The following is a 17,765-nucleotide window of genomic DNA, read 5'->3' on the forward strand; positions in this document are numbered from 1 at the left end:
ATCATATTACATCTTTATTTTTATATTTTCTTTCTCATAAAAGAAAAAAAAAATCATTTGATATCTGGTAATTATTCTGTTGCTACATCACTGCTACTGTTACGGGTTAATGTATTTTTGTGAATTGCAATTTAAAGCAATAATTTCATACCTAGAAAAACAAAGTAATCTTCAATATGAAAGTAAATTAAAAACTATAGTACGTTTTATTTATATTATAACAAATAATTTACGTGCCAAAATTAATAAGCTTTTGTATCTGCATTTAATATTTTTTCTATCACAAAAATGAGTTTCCCACAATTGTTTATTAATGATTAACATAAATAAAAGAATGCTTTGGAAAAAAGGAAAAGAAAAGTTACTTAGATAATATAGTCTACATCAATAGATCCCCTTTAAATGATAAATATATGAATTGGCCAAATTTGCAAATGCAAGCATATATATTATATAAAAGTCAAAATCCCCTATGGTGTTTTTCATGTAAAACTTACAAAATTAAAGAGATTGCTTCCAAGAAAATCAAAGTGTTGATGGTAAACATTTTCAACAATCCCACACTTTTTTTTTTTTTTTTTAGGGTCATAGACAGACATGCATTTGTTTTTGATTTGTTCCAGTGACGTAAATATCAATTTAAACTAAGACACAAGAAAAACAGTTGAAAAATCTTGAAAAAGGAAACCCTAATAAAGCAGCTGGTTATTAGCAAAGATCTAAACAATGGACTGAGTAACTTGACGATTAAATATCTATCTCGTAATGATAGCATTGAATAATGTCATATATTTCTTTCAAATTAAAAAGAGAAAAGAACATGGATGTTCCTAACTGCTAATTAACAAGACAGTGAAGGGCTGTATGCTATACATACATTTGAGTCCCTGCAAATGATGATAGAAACTTAACATAAGTTGCTGTTAGGCTTAACAGTAATAATAATGACCTCGAAGGAGAAATGGCAAAGAACCTTAACTATCTCACATTAAAAAAAAAAAACAAAGAACATCGAGTGTTTCCTTAAGTTTAAAGTTTCTTGTAGCTTCTGATCAAAGATAATAAATAAGGTACCTAATTAATAGCAAGTTTTCAAAGAATTTCTTTTTCTTAAATAAAATAGATGACAGTGAAGTAATTGGAAGGCTTTCCATGTCTCTCTAGACTCCCTCTTTCCTAATTTGAGCAAAGATATTAACTTGCGATTACATGATTCATGATTGTTTCTTTCTTCCCAAATTTAGAAGAAATAAGTGATAGCTTTCTGAGTTAATTGATTGTCAATTGGACATTTAGTTTATGAAATATTATTTGGTCTAATGAGGTTAGGTGAGACAAGAATTTCCCTTATTATTAATTCCCAATGATGATTCTGATATTCTATTGCTTATAGGTGAAACCCATTTCAAGAAAGTAAACAAAGGGGACAAGCAGATTTTTCTTCTGATTAAACATCCTTGAAAGCAATGTGTTCTCGTTACTGTCTAAGCTAACCCTCCACATTGGCTTATTCCTTTTTCATACTTGAGCAGTGGCTCAATGAGACTAACGATTTGATTAGTGGGTGATTGGGAGGAAAGATTGTGACTAATTTTACTTTAATTTCTTCTTCATGTGAAAGAGAAAAGCAATTTATTTACATCAAGGATCTATTGAGGCTATTATAAGCTGGTAGCTCAATCATTGAATATATGTTTTACAATTCTCTCTTGATTATAGTTAAAAGAAATATATAAACTATTGAATCCATCGAAGAAAATTGAACATCACTTTCTGACAGTCTTCAAATAGCTGATCCCCTCTTGTTTCATAGTTAATAGACTTAGTTTTTACAAATGAAACCATTTGAAGAAATTATTATTATTTTTGTTTGTTTATAATGTAACAATTGAGAATTAAATATATAAACGTGCGTTACAATTTCAGTGATTAACGAAGTTAAAATAATTAGCTGATTCCCAATTATTAAAAAGTATCTAATAATTTTAAGTATATACCGAATTAATTATACACCAAATAAGTCCAAAAATCTTAATTACTATAAGCTCCAGAAATCAGGCGCTTTAGCTCTGCTGGGATTTGAGAGAAGCAATAGAAGAAAATGCTAAGCCCAGAGATGAGTAAATTTCCCTTCATATTTCAGTAATGAATTAAGGTAACCTAGTGAAAGAATCGAGCCCACCATATCTGATGGGCCTGATTATACTCATATCATGTAATCTTAGCAAGTTCAGAAAGAGGACTCGGCCCATAGCTGAGATTTAAACCAATATTGTGCTGTGTTGAGTTTGTTAAAGTTAACAAACGACAACGCCAAATGACTGGAAATGATTGTATTGTACTTAAGAAACCGACAAGTGCAAAATCAGAAAATGCTGAAGGGAAGACCATCATCGACATAAACAATTGACATGTGAACAGACATCAAGTTTTAAACACGAATTTCATATTACCACCTTAAAACAACTAGTCGTTTTCTCAAAAAAAAAAAAAAAAAAAAAAATCCAAAGGAAGAAGCTTCGAAAGAAAATGCTACCTTTATCTTAGTGGTGGAGAGAGGACCATGTCGCATTACCTTTCTTTTTCTTTATGCCAACTTTTTTGTTCTTGTTGTTGCTGCTGCATCTTTATGAGAAAAATTATTGGTGGATCTCATCCCACATGAAGACTGAAGACTGAAGAGCGAGCAATCCGACAGTTGCACAACAAAGTTGGGTGCCACACGCGCAAAGCTCAAAATTGCTGGATGATCAGGAGAGCGATGTTACTGCTTCAGGAGGTAACCGCTGTTAAGAACATATATGATATTACTACTTGTATCTATAAATTAATATATTCGAAAGAAGCTAATTTCTCTAAGAAAGGAACAATATATATATATTATCATTACCAGTAGAATAACCACACATGTTTCATCAAAAGATCTAACGTGGTATGCAACTGTAGAATTTTATTGTCTGTATTGATGATGTTACTACAGTATTTGATGGTGTAACGAGGACTCTTTAACTACAGTAAGCAGTAACCATATACGAGGAAACTGTTAGGAAGATGGGGCTAAATTGTGTTCTAATGGATTATCAGCCAAAGGAAAAAGACAAGAAGACAACATTAATAAATTAGAGAAAACCTGTAATGGCATGAATCCTCTCTTTTCCTGCTTCAGGAAATGTCCTAATCTTTTATAAGCCTTTTGTAGTTTTATTGGGCATCCGCAAATAGTAAAGATATCACATTCAGACAGAAGACCTATCGGATTAAGAACTTAGGATAGATGGCAGCCATAATACAAACACATTTAATTTAATATCTGATACAGTCCGGATAAATCTGCAACTGTATAGATTGACTTAGAAATTTTCAGGATATCTGAAATGAGATTAGTTAGAGCGTCCAAATACACTATCTGAAAAACCACTCCAATATTTAAGTTAGTACCTTAAATAAGGGCTTAGATAAGGTGTATAAATATTGAAATTCTCATTACCTGACAAATGAAATTTACTTGGATATTTATTGGCACTGATTTGAGGGTGATGCCAGTTATGAAGAGTCCATCTCCAATTTAGGTAGAATGAGGCACGTCTTTCTGTGTGTATGGATATTGGCGATCTCTCGTTTAAGCCTAGTTATGGCGGCTTAATGTCTGTGTTTCTATAGAGCTAGCTGTGCATAAAGTTCCCTGATTAGCTCGGTATCCTTCAAACATATCAAGAAGTATGCATGAATCTAGTTCCGAGAAGCTACAATTAGATAGAGCGAAACAAAGTTATGTCATTAAATTCATGAAAGCTGTATGATTACATTAAAATAATGGTAACTCAGTAAAGTTAAAACACAAAATCAACAAAGTTCATTCATAAAACAAAGGGAAAAATTATTAGATTCTTACTTTCCGGGATTGGACTGAAGTAAGAAGTACGTACTAATTTCTGGACAAAGTATGGCAGGACCTCAGGTCGAGGTACCTGGCCGTTCAAATTAAGCCAGAATTATGAATGCTCTGAACTAATTTTGCAGCTGACAGTTATACTTATCTTGGGCCTCCCCTGTTGGAAGATAGAGCCGAAGGGCAAACGCAATATAAACAGAACGAACATCAAACTCAACAACATGGCTATAAATTATGTGCAACTGATTCCGATAAATGTTTCAAAAATTTTACACTCAGTCCTGTGGAACATCTCTAGATCAAGAAAATCTTTTTTCGCCTTTTTTCAATATAATATAAGGTAAATTAGAATAACATTAAAGTAGGGATAAATGCTTTGAATGCTTAAACAGATGCAAATGGCTGTGTATGAGGATGAGCTCCAGCCTGATAAAGAGTGAGGTGGTGTATAGCCTTGACAAATAAATCCTTCAACTCAGGATGTTGAATAATCAGAGGACGAGCTGCGCCTTGAAGAGCATTTAGAGCCCTTGCCTGTTCAAGGGCCTTGCTATTGCCAGCATTCAGTGCAAGGCAACATAATAGTACCAAGCCATGCACCTGGGCTTGATCACCATTCCGTATCAATCTCATCAAAGGAGGAACCCCATCAAACTCTATAATAGTTTTTGAATGTTGAGCGCAATTGAAATTATCAGGACACACAAATTTCCCCAAGGCAATAGCTGCTTCAGTTGCCACTTCCACATTCCTATTACCAAGCCGGGCAACCAAAGGGCCAATTATCCGAGTCTCCCTAGCAGGAAAAGTTCGAGCCAAGCACCCAATTGACCTTATAGCAGGGATCTGCAGAACAGGATCATTTTCTTCTTCCTGAATTACTCTTAAGAGCTGATTCAGGATTGCCATTGCAGGAGGCCAATTAGTCTTAAAAGCTGCACGTCTAAGATCAGTATTGGACTCAGCTACCGCTGTGATCTCCATAACAGTCATCAAACAATTCAACTGAAGATCCCCTTTTTCTTTCTCAATAATCTTGGCCAAACAAAGCAACCCCTTTGTCTCAGTAATCTTCTTACTATTGGACACACTCCCTGTAGACAGTTTCCACAATGCTAATACACAACTAACCTTGAGCTTAAGCTGAACCTCAGGTGGTTGCATCTCCCTCTCTTTTCTGTGGTGAGAACTACCATGACTACTACCATCTAAAGAAAGAATACGGTTGATTCTACTATTCTTGTAAGTTAATTCTTTATTCATTTGAACAAGCGAGTGGATGCTAGTTTTAGCAGACTCATTACTGCTATTACTATTAGCAGTATCCAAAACCAAGTCTGTGGATAACAACGATATCAATGGCCGAGTAACATTCTGTGTCACGAACTCTTCTTGTGCATAAGGGTCCAATTCAGCCATCCTCGCAACCAAGTTCGCCACAGCAATCTGAACTTTGATTGTAGCATCCCCTAAAACTGCAACGATTATGGGTGCTCCAAGAAACTCAACAATCAACCTTACTCTTTCTTGATCAGTAGCAATATTGAAAAGAGCACTGATAGCTGCAACTTGAGCATCAGGAGAAGAGTAGCTTTCTTTGAGCAATTTCAACAAAGGCAAAATCCCACCTTCTTCAACAATCATTTTCTTGTTCCTGTCACTATCTTTAGCTAAAGAAGCAAGTTCATTAGCAGCATCAGTACGATCTTTTATCTGACCCATTTGGATAGTTGATATATAAGTCCAAACCCAAGCAAGAATAGGATCGTTACTAGCAATAGGAGGGAGTGAAAGAGAAAGACCACCATCAGACTCGAAAATGGATAAAAGCCATTTCATGTCACCAATGGAAGATTCTACAAGGTTTGATACCTTCCGGAAATCAGTAGTTGAAGTTATTGAAAAGACTTGGCGAAGAACGTTGTTGTGTTTACATTTGCGGACGAGGGTAAGGGCACGCTCCAGGTTTTTGGTTATGTCGGAGATGATGCGGCGGAGAGGGCGGTCGTAGAGAGAAGGTGTGCAAGAGGTGAAGCGGACGACGGAGCGTAGTAGCTCAGAAAGACGGTCAACCTGTTTTGATAAGTCGGAGCAATCTTGTTTCGAGGATTCTGATTCCTGGGCTGACTTGATGACCCGATCAGCTAATAATATCAGCAAAGCTAGGTCGTCTTGGAGACTTCTCTCTTCTTCACGGGAAGTTACTGCAGCAGCTGTGCCAGGCATTTTTTCTTTTTCAATTTTTCTTTCTTCTGACTAATTGCAGTTGAAGTATGAGAGGAAAGTGATGATGAATTAATGATGGAAGCGGTGGTGGCGGCGGCGGCGGCGGCGGCTTGTGATTATTTAATTATGGGATATGATGTTGGTTATGGGTGCGTGCAACTGTGCAAGCGCAAGAACCTATGACCAAGAATTTTCCACTGCATAGGTTGTATGCTGATTGCCTCTGAAAATGGAAATGCATTTTTAAAGAAAAAGTATTTTTAGGGGACGAGAAAAAGAAGTGGATAGCAATAGCCAGTAATTTAATTCCACATGGGCAGCAGAGGAAAAAACAGGCACAAATATTGGCAGCGTAAGCCAGGCCGTGGGCAAACTAACCCATCCTTAATTATTTAAGGAAATAAACAATAATTTAGCATGGCATTCTCTCTAATTCTGCCTAAACAACGGCGCAACTACAAGTTGGGATATTATCAAGTCCGCCATGATTTTGTATTACAGTATGGAAGCTAAGCTTATGCTAAATTAATGTTCATTAAATGCACACCTAGGTCGCTCCGATATTGACCAAGTCCCCCTCAAGAATATGGACAAACCTGCCACGACGGACTCGGTTCGAAAAAGAAATACATTACCAAACGACGGACGAGAAATAACGGGGAAAATTGAAATTCTGCTTTTCAACTTGGATCAACTAACCAGCATTCAAATCCAATACTTGTCACCAAAAACTAAAATAAATCCATCAGACCAAAGCTAAAGCTAAATTAACAAAGAAAATCATGATCGTTCAAGTTTTACAGAAACCAGTTAATCCTGATCCGACTTATTGCTTAGTGCTTTATAGTAATCCTTGAGGTTCTTGCATGCGGACACGAACTTGGGAGTGGCTTCAGAGCTTTGCCAGCAAACCATTTTGAAGAGGCTTAGCCACGCCATTTTCTTTGACATCATTCTCTTTTATATCCAGTTCGCATACATTGGGTGGGACATCCACAGCAGGAGAGCAATTGAAAAACCCATGAGGCTGCATTTACAAACATCAGACCATTCAGATTAATGCAGATCATATATACAGCACAATATTGATTCATCACAGGAATAAGCTCCCGAGCAAGCCAACATTTTCAGTGCCAAATCATGATATACTTTTGTTAAATGATAGTCTGGATGCATAATCTAACTTTACACATAAAACCAATTGCCATATAGCTTCACCAATTTTAGTACATTGGAATTTTCAAATCAAACTGAACTGATTCTCAGAAACCTTGGGCAATCGCAGCTATGTCTTCTAATTAACAATGCAGATTTGTTGCTAAGATCTTATGAGGTACAATAGAGAGAAATGCAGAGGCTGCAGGCAAAGTATATACCATAAGCATAAAACCTATGCGCTCTACCGGCATTACAGGCCAGTCTTCCAACCGCGGTACATGTGTGATCCCAAATACATACCTGCAACGAACAGAATTAAACATTACATGTTGGAGAATTTGAAAAAGTGGGAATGTAAATGATGCGTGGAAATGTAACATAACAACCATGCCAAAGAAATTAACAGGCCACTCTTTCATCCATACTATTACATTTACTGCAACAAGGTCGGCAATTTTAACATTTTGAGGTCATGAATGCACGCTAAATAAGTATATCATTACTGTATTTTGAACCTGCCCTAGGACAATCTAAGGAGAAATGAATACCACCAAGTAGTTTACTATGCACCATGGCACAAAGTAAGAAATAAATAGCATCAAGTTACACAATCTTAATATGAACGACCTAAATAGACTACAACTGTACATTATTACCATCATGGCAAGCATGGTCCTCAACATGAAAATGATGATGAACCTAGATAAGTGCAGCAACACCACATACAAATAATTCAAATACAAGTTATGTACATATGCATGAGAAATAGAGAAAAGAAAATATCAACTTACCAAAGAACTACATCAGTTTCTTCCAGAGATCGATTCTGCTTCACCCATGTAGATAGGCCTTCAGCAACACGTGGATTTTGGTTAGGAAACTCTCCTCCCGGAAACATCTCATCGCGTGCATAAGGTGTGACCCAAAGATTGTGCTTCAAAAAAGCAGCTCTTCTCAAAAATTTGGCCTCAGGACCAGCTAGCGGCAAACAGTTAGATCCAGGTACCAGCTTGTACCCTGTTAATTGTCCCATCCTATTGACAGTCCTAGTATTTCTCACCTGGAAAGTAGACACGAGTCATCAGAAATCTGATAGGAAAATAATCACATAGAGAAGAAGATATTTTGAAGATACCTCACATAACAAACTATACTACTCAATACTATAATAAATGCACAGAAGCCATGGAAAGAATTCCTTACAATCCAATGGCGAGCTGTCAGAGGATTACAGGCCCGCATTGCTTGCAATTCGGATTTGAGAAGGGTCTCTTCTGCATAAAATGCATTGTTGTGTACATTGTTTTCCCCAGGTTTCTCAACTTTAACATCCATCTCAACAACCTTTAGATTGAAATTACAAGCACATTTTAAACTGAAAAATAGATGTAAGAGAGAATCAAAAGACACTATCATAACTTTTCTTTCATAGTGCAAGATTGATTCAGAAACAAACATTAACGTGTAGATTGTGAAGGAACACGCTGAAGAAATTTTAATCATTGAATACAAGCATTAATTGGATATGTTAACTGAGAAAGATGTCTCTCATTCAGAAAATATTATAACCATGCTCTCTAAAGTCAGAATCAAATAATTCCTAGTTTTATGATTCACAAAAATAGTTAGGAAATTACTAGGTTGATCAAGAGATATAAGTAGGAACAAAGAGAGCCATCTTTCTTAGTGGCGGGGTCCGGAGAAAGAATAGGAAAGGTAATTCCACTATATTTCTGACCGCAAAAATTTTGCAGGACTTCTAGTTTACAACTAAACACACAGCTAAACAGTAGTAGATTGTGTGACGCTACTTCAAGTACTAAGTGGCCCTGCATCTATCTGCTGAATAGTTGTTCAACGTACATCACAAACATTCAGGATTTGACCATTATTACTGGAATGAATTTGATGTCTCCTTTAATTACTTTCTCAGACTTATTTTGTAGCCATATTTAAAATGACCATATGGGGCATGGCGGCAGAGGAGGTTAACAGAAACATGTTTGCTGAATATCAATGTATCCCATAAATTCGAAGAGAACAACACTGTGAGGAGGTACTGAGTGTCTTTTCTGCAGAATATCAATGACTAAAGACTTGAGAGATCATACATTATGGGTTTATGAAGCAACACTTGATCCAAATAACACATATCTGTGCGGGTAAATATAGTAGCTAAGTAAAGGTCATAAAAATGGAAATTCACACAAGTTTTACCCATTAATATATGCCATGTCCAAAGGCCACTAGTTCCTAGAATAACCCGAAGTCCTGACCACTTGCAAATGGAATAAAAATAAAGTTTCTGAATTCAATATGGTATACCTGATTGAAAGCTTCACCAGGCTTGCAGTCAACAGCCATATTGATTCGAGCAACAAAAAAATGTTGATGAACTGGTGCATATAGACCTGGAGCTATGTTCGTGCCGTATTTTCGAGTCTCTCCAGGTTGCAATGCTCCTAAGCTGAGGATTCCCGTAAGTTTAACTTCAGCTTCGATTTTTCCATCCTGTGCGCAAGACAGAAAGAGGAAAACATTTATTACGAGCATGTACTGTAACCAAAAGAATCGTACATCCAGAGTAGATAAGGTGTCTATCATTGGACTTAAATTACCATTTCAGGAGATAACTGCAGCCACCTTGCGGATAAGGAAGCCAAAAGCAGATAAAGTATCATAAGAAGCCCTATACTTAAAATTGGACTAAACCCAACTTGCTACGCATAATGCTGAAGTATCAAACTGTTACATGCTATGTCTTCTAGTGAGATGCAACATAAAAGTTGCCTTCACATCCACAAATCACAAGTGACAAGTTCATATAACTGGCACATTGCTATTCCTAAAGACAAAATTCATTTAAGATAAATAATCAAGGTTATAACTTGCCTGATAAAAGTGCCAGTAGAATCCGTACTCATAATTTGCAACTGTACATATAAAAGACACTGTGAGCCTTCTAGACCTTCGTACTTCTGCTAAGCCTGTTCTCCAGTCTTGATGCTTCCATAGAATTCCATGATCCTCTTCATGCAAGCACACACAATTCTCAATAGTTTCAACCCCTCCTGTGAAGTTTGTGAAGTGGGCATCAAAGTATTTGATGTAACCCAAACAATCACATCCCTGTAATGGCACTTTTAATTATGACCAACTAACAATCAATGGTCTTGTATAAAATGATTGAAATCATTTGCTGACCTTTTTAAGTGAATGAGCATTTTTACCAAGGCCATCTTCCCCTGCATCAAAAGCATTCTTCCTATAATGTGGTTCATTTGGATCTCCATAAGGCACAACCATCTCTACAAAACTTAACCTGTGAGCTACAGGTCTTCGCCCCCGACTACCATCAACATATGCGACAGAATGTATAACCAAACCCTCTCTCGGAGTGAACCCAATACGAAAATTCCACTACCAAAAAGAAATTATACAATGAGAATATTTTGTGTACAATATCCTAAATTTGATAACAAATATTAACAAATCAAACTAACAAGCCAATATTTACCTTCTGCCATTCTACAAAGTATCCATTGACACGAAAACTAGGACCTTCAGGCTGAACGATCTGTAAAGGTTTTACATCACTTCGATCAACACCACCCCTTGTTTCCCCAGGCGTATAGTTCCTCAATGGATCAGCTGGAGGTAAGGGGACAAGTTTACGATCTTCAAATTCAATCACCTTCATGTTCTGCATATCTACAAGCACATAGATGCCCTCAACTGGGCGTGCATAACCATTTTCCATTGGGCAGTCGCTCTCAGTTCTGCAGAATATAAGGGGTTTGGCAAGTCTTTTACTTGGAGCATCAGCAGCACTGTGATAACCAACACACCTATAGCATGACAACATATACCAGATACATCAACATTTTGTAACATAGTTATAGAAAAACAACTCTTATCCAGCTCCAACTTACCAAGCATCAACCATTACAAGTTCCATATCATCAATACCTCTCTTCTTCATTGCCTCTCTAAATGGAGGGAAGTCTTTTACAACAGCTTCACATTCAGCATACTCGACAGCATCCTGAACTCGAGCACAGAAAGAATTACAACAAGATGGCAACAAAAGAGACTGCAGACATAATAAACTCAACAGATAATACAATGGCAAATGACGAGAAGAATCAAATTCTCCAATAAATTGTCATTCATGTTGCTGTAACACTGCATTAGATTAGATTAGTATTTAAACTAGAAACACAGTGTACATGTCAACAATAAGATACATATTTCTTTCAAGACACATGTTCAGTGACATAGCATCTACAATCATAAGTTTTCTTAATATTTTCCCCAGACACAAGCCAAAATTGTGTGAATAGTAGGTGCATATAATCAATTTCAGTTAACCATGCATCTCATATACAACATGAAGCAAGGACAAAATCGAGAAGGAACCATAAGGGATTAGAAGAAAACCATAGGAGGCTGAACATCTGGAATAACTTGTGACGAAATTACTTTTCCTCTATGATGTCCGCCTCGAGTTACTGCATGTACTTCTGATAGCTCCACAATCCAAACACTTGTCTCATTTGACCTTTTGTTGTAAACAACAAGTCTAGCTCTCCTTGGAGGCAACTTGGTAGGAATTACAGGCCCACCACCTTTTGTTCTGGGAAGCAATGATGGTTGGAAAGGGGGAAAGAAATAAGCATCTGCCAGCGCAACAACCTGTTTATCTGGTTCGAGAAGTACCACCTCGACAAAACGCATGCTATCTCTGACCTGAATATGAAAATGATAATTATTAGTTCACCATTCAAAAGTAAAAAAAATTAAAGTTAGAGCTCCAGCAACCAATAACTATTATACATAGAAATTATAAGAAAGAAGCATAATCAACAACCTCAGGAGTGGCTCCAGCAGCTCGGACAGTGGCCACTGCCACAGAGATTTCAGCAGCAGACAAAGGATCTAGTGGATGGCTAGTTTGAGCTCTCAGCATGACTGGGATGCCTGCTGATTAACGCAACAAAGAGGATCAATCAGAGTGAAAAGCATTGCAATTTAACTCTTTTAACTCCGCGGCGGATGGAGTTAGCTGCATATGTTTGTCAAACTTTCAAATGAAATGAAGGATGGATATTTTCTCAGATTACATTGCAAGAAAATTAAAAATGTTACTTCGTTTGACCTCAAATTTGGACTATAAAGTTACAAAGACACAAGCAAATAAATATCTTCTCTTGATAATAATAAATTGAATGCAGTTAGGTTGACATCAAATTTTCCATAAAAAGAAACAAGAAAATAGAGTAAAGCAGAAACAAAAAAAAAAACCATAAAACAGGAGTAAAGACAATCTCTAAGTTCTTATTTCTAATGAAGCATTATAAGGTCATCATTTAGGGTTATATCACATCATGAATACAAACTTGAGTGAGTTAGTGGTAAGTAGTTCAAGTACGAAAAGACCCACCGACTCTACAAACTCAAATCTCGATGATTATTTTATAGAACCTTAGACAACTATAAACCACATGATAATTCTCATTATATTATATAGTAAAACCGGCAACTCAATAAGCTTCACAAAAGACAAAGAAATAACACTACAATTAGCAGTTTAGAGACATAATTAATCGACGACATAATGATCCTTTTTTCAGTTTCTTGAATAATAACTTTTTACAACATAAACAAACACTTAAAAGAACTCCAAGATCATAGTATTTTCAAAAAACGGATGTGAGAAGAGATAGAAAACCTTTATTGGTGGAGTTAGTAGTAGAAGGTTCTGGAATCAATGAAGCAACGGCAGCGTTTTTGGCAGGAAGCTTATTATCATCGGCGCCCTTGTTGATAGGGCGATCGATCCAATCTTGCAGCACGTTAGCCACCACAGTAGACGACGGAGCAGCAGGAGCAGGAGCAGAAGAAGCTTCACGGCGGAGAAGGAAGGAAGCAGAAGAATCAGTTGGAGTTTTAGAAACGCAACAAGAAGACGTCGTTTTTTGCGAAGTTGAGGCCATTGTAGAGGATTTGCAAGCTCGCCAATTCCACCAAAGTAAGTCTCGATACAACAATCTACTGACATACAGCAATTCTCTTCTTTACCTCTCTCCCTCGCTATGTCTCTCTGTTATCTAATTTTTATTTTTTAATCGCGCTAAAATATCTTATATTATCAGAGAAAATCTTTAAGAAAAACAGAGAAACAAACAGAAAAAGAAACTAAATCCTTACTCTCCTTTTTTCTCTTGATTTATTTCTTTTTTTCTATATAGTGAAAAATGCGTTAATATTCATGGAAATAAACAGTAAGAGACATAGAAGAGTAGTGGCTCTTGGGAGCTATGGAGGAGAGAGAGAGAGAGACTGTGCGCGATCACAGTCGAGAAAAGGAGAGGGGTTATATATAAGGGGGCGAACCACGTGCACAGATCATACTTGCGCTTTTTTCTTTTTTCTTTTTCTTTTCGATTTTTATGCTTTTTTCTCACTGAGGTGTATGCAGGTGAAAAAAAATAAAGAGGATAAGGAAGAAATTGAACGATTTATAAAATTTCGGGGGGCTTATCAATGGGACCCGAAATAATAAGATAAGTAGGTGTAGGTGTGATAAGGAGGATCTGCTTGTGCTTATGGACATATATTAGGGTCCAAAAGTAATTATTGATATTAGCATGATAAGGCCAATTAACTTCTTCCTATTTATTGTATAAGGACCTGTATCTTTATATATTTCATTCATTCCCTTGTAATTCTTTCTTCTTTTTTTTCATAGGAATGGCATGGGAAATGCCAATCAGTGAAAGCCACTTCTGAATTATATATTTTTCTGGTTTGGCAATTTTAATGCCTATTGTCTTCATATATTTCTCTTAAAAGGAATGCATCTGTCTAATTCTTTTATAGAATATGCAATTTATTAATTTGTTAATTCCATCCATCCTTTTTTGGGACTTCCAGCTAAGAGATTATTATCTTGATGTTTCATTTCTATTTTTCCTTACTTTTTCTTTAACATTGAGCATCCCAGCAATATTTTATATATATATTTTTATATTAAATTATAAATATTTAATTTTATTTAACTTATTTTAAAATATTTTTTTAATAATACTTTTATTTTACTCGTTAATTGAATTTTATTAATAAAATAAGTAAATAATACCACTCTTAAAAGATTAAAAATATAAATAATATAATATAATTAAGAGTAATATTCTTTTTTTTTTTTTTAAGATTCTTAAATGATTTAAAAAATAAATTAAGAAAACTTTTAAAATTTTGATTTTTACATATATGCTCTTATAGTAATGATAATAATAAAGAGCATTACTTACCTTGTTAGGAATGCTTTTAGAGGTCAAATAAAGATAAATGGCTAGTCTGGATATGCCACCTCAATTTTAGACAACAATAATCAACTCCTACTAAGATTTTTAATATATAATCCAATATTGCATTTCCTTTATTTGCTGGAAATTATCCTTAAGCTAGCTCTATTAACAATTACCCTTACGTAAGAATCAAAATCCATTTATTACCAAAATAATGCTTTCCAAATTAATCATAATATATATAAGCATGAATGAGGAAATAAGTAAATTTATCAAGCCCATATCAGTTATGCTGAATTTCTACTATTTTTCTTACAAGATTGGATTATTTTAATTATATTTTTACATTTGTATTATATTCTCTATTTTAATTAAAATAATTAAGAATCATGATATACGTACAATATAATTATGTGAAGAAAAATATGAAATTAGTTATAAAAGAAAACAGAAACATTTCACGTGAGGGGACAATCTAGTGAAGCAACACAAGTGGTGCAAATATGGAACTTGTATTCTTTCTTTATTTCTTCTTATTAAAAGAAAAACAGATTTTAAATTATAATTTCTGTATAATTAAAAGGAAGATGAGAATATTGTATGGGATGTTTGACTGTCGCATTGGTTACAATTGAAATTGCAACAGAGAAACATAGTGGAAAACAACCTTATGTGCACTCACGACTTACACAGGTGGCCAGATAAGGTCGTCCATGCTTTTCTTTCTTCTCTGCATAACAAAAATAATTATCCAATTTATATAGTACATTGAGTTTTTAAAATCATTTATGTTTCAAAGACTCATCCGCATAAATATTTCTTTTTATATTTTTTATTTTATTATTTTTTATTTTTATTTTTATTATATAGCCTCAATTCATTAGATTCTAATTTATAAAAAGCTAAAAGAATATATATAAATTTGTTTAAACATTTTCCAAAGTCTTATTAATGGAACGTTGAATCCCCAAGGTAACAGACAATTTATTTTTGATACAGAGAGCACAAATAAATATCAATCTTTAAAAAAGAAGAGCGTGAGTTTCAAATCCAAGATCCAGGGCATAAGTGCTCTGGCCATATAGGTATTCATTTAATCCCACTTGTACCTCTATTACGAATAAAATTATTAGTATCATTCCATTTGCTCTCACTAGTTAAAAGCCAAAAACGCTCTTAAATTTTTAGTTTTATTTTACTAAATATTTTGAATTATCATTTTTAATTTTATTAAATTCTTATATTTTTATTTTTATTTGTGTTGATAATTTAATGATTCTATAAATTTTTAATAAAATAAAACAGAAATTTTAAGAATTTAATTAAATAAAATAAAAAATTCAAAAGTTTAATAACATAATTAAAATATATATTTCTTTATTTGCTTTGAAATATGGAGGAATCATTAAAGTATGCTAGTGATGGAATCGGCATATAAGAAAAGAAGAAATGTATCATTAGTGGGTGAAAACCTCTTGTTATTTGATTGAAAAGACCCATGAACGAGTCCAATAAAAAAGATTAAGAAAAAAAGTGATTATTAGTAGTGACAAGGAAATCCATCATTTATAAATTGGGAAGACATTCAACAATAAAATGTATTATGGAATACGGACTATAGAGTGAGGAATGTCAAAATGGATAATAGGAATGTCAACAATTAACTATTAATTGATTATCTCATCGTCATCAAACAAACTAAGTTCACTTTTATCTCATTTTGACAACTTTTTATTATTCTTTTAAGAATGTAAAGTGGATAATTTCTGAATTCAAATTGAAGAAAAATTTATTGGAATGATGTAATTTTACTGTGTTTGAGTATAAAAAATAACAGAAATAATTTAATTTTTTTCCTTCTTACTATTAAATTGAAAGCACATGGATGCACCGCAGTCCATGGTGGTGGGAACCAAATGCCTAATGGACATACATTCCCACTTGATAAATATGCTTAATTACATTAATCAAAGCTGAGTCATCTTCCCCCACCAACCTCCAATATACCATATTAGATAATTAGTCGATAACTAACTAAAACATTAATTTATATGACTACTTGCCTCCTGTTAATAAATTGCCCTCTTGCTGTATACATATACTTTCAAATTCATATACCATTAAAATACACTAATGCAGTCCTAAAACTTGAAATATGCTAATTATATTCAGCTAAATTCTTGATTAAGTCTTTAACTTATTTTATTCATATGTAATATATCATAAAATTAGCTTCATTCATGTATAAAATAATTCTCAAAATTATATTGTTATTTTATACATTTATTTTCTATAAAATATAATTGAATTACTTGACTAATAATTTCCTTTACTAATTGTGAATGCTTCTAACCATAAGAAAGTATATGAATAGTATTTTATTATTAATTTATAGATATAATAAAGATATTAGCCAATAGTAATAAATAAGTTTAAAATATTCAAAAAATTATTAGATTTAATTCTTTGTCAATCATTTAAATTATTATTATTATTATTATTATTATTATTATTATATATAAAATGTGTTGCTTTTCATCTGTTCTTAACGTTTTACACCTTGTCCATGGCCCCATAAATAGTTAGTACAAAGTTTAGAGGTGCACAATTGAGTGCCTAGTCTACATCGTTCCATTTGTTATTTGTTTATTTTAACAATTTATGCACTTAAAACAAAATCTTCAAAATTAATTGACCTAAACAATTATATATTATGAGTAGATTTATGATTTATTATCTGTCAGATAGCCTTCCGTTTTATTTAAAATATTTTATTTATTAAAAAATAAAATAAAATATATCAATTAAAATCTCGACCATCTCGAACTGAAACAATTGATATTATATTGAAATGATCCTTCCGACTAAGATTAATGAGATAATAAGAAACAAATTAACTTTATAAAAAAATACTATATCATTAAATTGAGTTAAGTAATTCAATAAGATCTTTTTTTCTCTATCCATAAAATAAAATAAAATAAAAATCAAAGATCTAAAACCGTATATAATAATCTCTTTATCTTTATCAATCACCTAATTTTGTGCTATATAATTTAACTATATATTTATATTGACTCATTCATTAAAATATTTTTATAATTTAATCTCTATTATTTAATAATAACAACTCAAAATTTATATAATTTGATTTTCATAGTTTTATACCACAAGATACT

General features: G+C 33.8%; 2 protein-coding genes across 3 annotated transcripts; both read right to left on the reverse strand.

Moving 5' to 3' along the window:
• Positions 1-4,114: 4,114 nt before the first annotated feature.
• LOC8278301 lies at positions 4,115-6,643 on the reverse strand. The gene has a single exon (XM_015724432.3). The coding sequence runs from the start codon at positions 6,116-6,118 to the stop codon at positions 4,277-4,279; it is 1,842 nt and encodes a 613-aa protein (XP_015579918.2). The 5' UTR covers positions 6,119-6,643; the 3' UTR covers positions 4,115-4,276.
• A 128-nt stretch (positions 6,644-6,771) lies between these two features.
• LOC8278300 (copper methylamine oxidase) lies at positions 6,772-13,636 on the reverse strand. 2 transcript variants are annotated; one of them, XM_002511288.4, is made up of 12 exons: positions 13,008-13,636; positions 12,147-12,256; positions 11,717-12,025; positions 11,209-11,321; positions 10,794-11,124; positions 10,481-10,696; positions 10,169-10,405; positions 9,602-9,787; positions 8,480-8,620; positions 8,068-8,336; positions 7,495-7,576; positions 6,772-7,145 (listed from the first exon to the last, which is right to left on the reverse strand). In XM_002511288.4, the coding sequence occupies exons 1-12, from the start codon at positions 13,270-13,272 to the stop codon at positions 7,011-7,013; spliced, it is 2,394 nt and encodes a 797-aa protein (XP_002511334.1). In that variant the 5' UTR covers positions 13,273-13,636; the 3' UTR covers positions 6,772-7,010. The 2 variants fall into 2 exon arrangements, with proteins under 2 accessions (XP_002511334.1, XP_015579914.1); XM_015724428.3 differs by having other exon boundaries at positions 12,147-12,259.
• Positions 13,637-17,765: the final 4,129 nt, after the last annotated feature.

This window comes from Ricinus communis, chromosome 4 (assembly GCF_019578655.1).
Source record: "Ricinus communis isolate WT05 ecotype wild-type chromosome 4, ASM1957865v1, whole genome shotgun sequence".
In the NCBI taxonomy this organism is placed as follows: Eukaryota; Viridiplantae; Streptophyta; class Magnoliopsida; order Malpighiales; family Euphorbiaceae; genus Ricinus; species Ricinus communis.

Bases quoted from the DNA above. Each gene is read 5' to 3' on its own strand.
- LOC8278301 (XM_015724432.3), bottom strand. From the start codon at position 6,118: ATGCCTGGCACAGCTGCTGCAGTAACTTCCCGTGAAGAAGAGAGAAGT.
- LOC8278300 (XM_015724428.3), bottom strand. From the start codon at position 13,272: ATGGCCTCAACTTCGCAAAAAACGACGTCTTCTTGTTGCGTTTCTAAA. The intron at 10,406-10,480 runs GTCAGCAAATGA...GTGCCATTACAG, and splicing joins ATGCTCATTCACTTAAAAAG to GGATGTGATTGTTTGGGTTA. The intron at 7,577-8,067 runs GTAAGTTGATAT...TGTTCGTTGCAG, and splicing joins GAAACTGATGTAGTTCTTTG to GTATGTATTTGGGATCACAC.